The sequence below is a fragment of the Bubalus bubalis genome, chromosome 5 (genome assembly GCF_019923935.1).
Source record: "Bubalus bubalis isolate 160015118507 breed Murrah chromosome 5, NDDB_SH_1, whole genome shotgun sequence".
NCBI classification, from domain to species: Eukaryota; Metazoa; Chordata; class Mammalia; order Artiodactyla; family Bovidae; genus Bubalus; species Bubalus bubalis.
In genome coordinates this window covers 122,086,747-122,091,037 of record NC_059161.1, presented here as the reverse complement: position 1 = coordinate 122,091,037, position 4,291 = coordinate 122,086,747, and the positions used below count along the sequence as shown (strand labels likewise).

The 4,291-nt window shown below is 46.3% G+C and overlaps 1 protein-coding gene across 2 annotated transcripts; it reads right to left on the bottom strand.

Annotated features, from left to right (window-relative positions):
- Positions 1–1,104: 1,104 nt before the first annotated feature.
- On the bottom strand, positions 1,105–3,937 carry LOC102395773 (secretoglobin family 1D member). Of its 2 annotated transcripts, none has more exons than XM_006043189.3 (3): positions 3,780–3,937; positions 1,941–2,128; positions 1,105–1,236 (listed from the first exon to the last, which is right to left on the bottom strand). In XM_006043189.3, exons 1-3 carry the CDS (start codon positions 3,832–3,834, stop codon positions 1,171–1,173), a joined length of 309 nt encoding a protein of 102 aa, XP_006043251.1. In that variant the 5' UTR covers positions 3,835–3,937; the 3' UTR covers positions 1,105–1,170. The 2 variants fall into 2 exon arrangements, with proteins under 2 accessions (XP_006043251.1, XP_025142305.1); XM_025286520.2 differs by having other exon boundaries at positions 1,105–1,233.
- Between the last annotated feature and the right edge of the window lie 354 nt (positions 3,938–4,291).

Below are 4,291 nucleotides of genomic sequence, written 5' to 3'. Positions count from 1 at the left end.
GAGATGCCGATGATCAATGTGATTGTGCAGAGTGAGAAGGAGTTAACCAATGGCTGAGCCCTGAGTATTCACTAAAAATTGAGAAAAAAATGGAGAACAAATTGCACTGGACAATTCATAGGTTTGAAACCACAGTGAAGGTAAAAGGACCAAGCAGTTTGGTTATGGTTAATATGAGGACAAAGTATGAATGATGCTGCTGGTTGGAGGTCACATGACTGGCCAGATATGTTGTGCATACTGCGTGTGTGCTCAGCCGCTTCAGTCGTGCCTGACTCTTTGTGACCCCATGGACTGTAGCCCTCCAGGCTCCTCTGTCCATGGGATCACCAGGCAAGAATACTGGAGTGGGTTGCCATGTCCTTCTGCAGGGGCTCTTCCTGACCCAGGGATCAAACCCACATCTCCTGCATCTCCTGCATTGCAGGCGGATTCTTTACCCCTGAGCCACTGGGGAAGCCCCAGATATGATGTGCTGCTGCTGCTGCTGCTGCTAAGTCGCTTCAGTCGTGTCTGACTCTGTGCGACCCCATAGACGGCAGCCCACCAGGCTCCCCCATCCCTGGGATTCTCCAGGCAAGAACACTGGAGTGGGTTGCCATGATGTGGGTATCCCTCAAATCAAGACCAGTAACAGGAATGTCTAACTGCTTTTTACCCTTAAGTATCCCTTCATCCTCTGGTGGCTCAGTGCAGAATCTGCCTGCCAGTGCAGGAGCCGTGTTTGATCCCTGGGTTGGGAAGATCCCCTGGAGAAGGAAATGGTAATGCATTCCAGTATTCTTGCCTGTGAACTCCCACAGGCAGAGAAGCCTGGTGGGCTATAGTCCATGACGTCGCAAAAGAGTCAGACAAGACTGAGAGACTAAACAGCAGCAACACCCCTTCATCATGGCACCATGAGTGGAAAACCTGCAGAGAAATGCAGACTGATACATAACCAGGTATTTCTTCTTGAGAGCCCTGCACCTCAGGTTTCTGTGGCTAACTGGATATTGGGCCTCTAAAATTTACTAGTGATGACACCCAATGGTCACTTCATGATGAAAACCACCCCTACTCAAAGCCAGAAACAGCTGAATAATAACAGGACAAGCAGAGAAGTGCAAGGTAAATCATTTATTGAGCAAGATGTTGAAACCTCTGCATTTTCAATGGAAGATCAGGTGATTACGCAGAAGAAGGATTTAGTACAGCTTTCACATCTGTGACAGTACAATTCAGCAGTATTTTCTTCTGAAACAGAAAAAGAAAGAAAGAAAGGAGAGATCATTCTTGCTGCTGGAGATGACACATTAACTATATTAAAACAGACTCTCATTCACAACTACGTGGTCGATGAAATTTCAACCAGCCAAAGGCAAGTGGGAGGGCCCGAGGCAGGAAGCCAGAGTGTATGGTCAATGACATAGACCTGGTACAATCACAACAAACCACGCAAGTCAGGAAAGAATCCTTTCCATAGACAAGCAGATAAACCGTGAGGTGGTCATCATGGGCAGGACTCGGGTTTCCAAAGGAGGGAGGAGGATGAAGTTTGGAGGGGGCAGTCCAGGCATTCTTTTCTCTGATCTCCCAGGAACCCCACACATTCAGTCTAAAGGGGACACAGGGTTACAGGATCGGGGCGGGAGTGAGGGGAGAGTAGGACAATCTCCTGCTGCTCTGAGCCTTACGATGCGGCCAGGACAGCACACGTCCTCCTCCTCAGGACACTCTGGACCACCTGGCACCCAGGGAAGTGACCCCAGAAGGAGGAACATGTCCAGAGGCCCTGTGCAATCTTCCCTAGGGGAGCTCGGCAGGTGGGATGTCACCATCCAGCCGGTGGCCAAGGGTTAGAAGTGAGCAGTGACAGCTGCCCCCTTCGGACCAGCCCTCTGACCACTCCTGGCATGTGCAGCTGAGCAGAAGCCTTTGTGCAGCAAGAAGGACATTACCAGTATATTGGTAATGATTAATCTGTTTTTGACTGAGACTCTATCCGTGCATTGCTTCACTTCCATCTTGGCAGCCACGACTTCTGGAGGTGCATTGTACTTGGCAAGTGACAGCCTGTACAGTTCATCAGGTAAGTAGAAGAACTTTGTCAGATCCAGAGTAAACGTCGGACAGACAATTGCATTGGCTGGAGCAGAAGGAAAAGAGATACAATTGATGTAGGGAAAGTCACTTTACCCCGTGGTTCTCTGAATTAGAACTAGGCAGCAACCCCAAGGGTTTTACAATCTCATCTGGTCATTGTGCCAATGACAGTGTGGGACCCTAGGGCTGTGACTTCCTCAAGACCTCAGAGCGAGTGGCTGAGCCAGGACTGCAAATCAGTTTCCCTGAGTTCAGTTTTTTTCCTTTTTTAAAGTATACCCACTACTTTCCAAAGCTCCCTCGCTTTGCTGAAATTCACTTTCCTTGCATTTAAAAAAAAAAAATCAAGTTTTGCCTATCAGTTGAGTGACACCGTATTTTGTCTTGGATACTGGGGAAGAGGAGATTCTAGGAACTGAGTTTTCAAGTGAATGGTAGAATCAGATCTTACCAGCGATCACAGAAGGGAGGAAGAATAAACCTGGAGAAGAGTATGTAAACTATATGCTACTTTGAGACTAAATCAAAGCATAGGTTTCTATCATTGGATGCAGATGTAGCTAAAAAAAAAATCTAATCAATTTGAACACATTTGAAGCTTATACACAAAGTGATGATTGACTCTTGTATTCTGTAGTGATGTACAGAATTCCTAGAGAAGGTGAGAGGTGGGAATGGGTGCTCATTCCTGATCCCACCAGAAGGGTGCTGAGGCCAGAAGTGATCACTTTTTCCTGGTCTGGATTGTCCATCCCCACCAACTCTTGACAACCACCTGGCAGCCTGGGATGTATTCTGTCAAGGCTCCGATCTGTCCCCTGGTCAAACATCAAACTATGCAGGGAATTTGAAAGGGCAGCACAGGGAAAGAGAAGGACGTTTAGAAAGTTCGATAAAAGAGAAACACTCAAAGAGACTTGCACCAGTATTGAGGGCATGAAGCAGAGCAAAAGTATGGATGAACAAATGGCTGGAATTAATTGTAGAAAAATGAAGTCTGTGATCACACTAGTTCTACCATCATTGGTGGAAAGACTCCTAGGAAACAAGTGGCATTTGTAGAAATACTGAGTGCTGCTTATTTGCAGACCCTATTGGAAGATCTTATATTCAGAGATTCAGAGAACACTGACTCTTCTTGAAGTAAAAATCTCTCCCCAAAACCCTTCCAGCTGTAACATTTTCTGAGTCTGAGTCTATTAGTTAAAAAGGCAGCTGTCACCTAAGAAACTCTAGGAGCAAGAACAGTGGTAACTACTAAATATCTAGACTCTTGACACACTTAGTCCCACTTTATTGTTGTAAACTACTCTTGCTGGACCCTGAAAAATGGAATGATAAGAGGATTATCTGGAGAGACTAAGCATTTTGTTCAAGGTCAAAGTGCTGTGATTCACATCCAAATCTTACTAGGTCACACTGCTTCTGAAACACAGATCACAGACGAGGAGTGAGACTTTGGGTAGAAAGCTTTTAAAATTTGCCTGCAATGAGTTTTTGGTAAGAGTTCTAGAATGTATTGGAAATTGGTCAAATGGGGCCTGGGCTTGTGGGGAACTCACTGTCAAGAAGAGGAAGAGGTTTGGATTCTGATATGTTGCTCCCCCACTCCCCAGATAAGTTCACCCAGTGAAAATACCAAGGGAAAAGTTCTCACCAAGGCTGGTGCTGGGCAGATTAGAAAGGATACTCACCCTCGTAGTAGCAAAGCGCCAGAGTAACCAGCAGGGCAGTCACAGACAGCCTCATGGTTTATTTTGCTTTGAGTTTTCAGCCTTGGTGAATGACAAGCAATCAGGAGCTGGACTCAGGAGCCTGGGGAGCCCAGGGCTATTTGTACCTGGAGAGCTCTGTTGGCCCTGCCCACATGGACATACGGCAGGTGGCAAAGTCTGGCTTCCAGCCCTTCCTTCTTCACTCAGGGCTTGATGCCATCCACAATGTCACAATGGCTTGGTCAAAGTCCCATTCACAGGTACCATACACCTCTGCTTTGTAGTAAAAACCAAGGTTGTAGTTTCACAAATGTATAATCGGTTAATGGATGCAAAAACCCCTGGGTGTCGGTGCTTGGAACGGAGAAGAGGATAAGCACATCTTCCTTGAATAAATGAATGAATAAGGATGAACAAGGCTTTAGCTCAGTTAGGGTACATCTTTAGTGTAAGATTATGCCTTAAGGAGAAAGGTTAGTAGCCTGGTGACA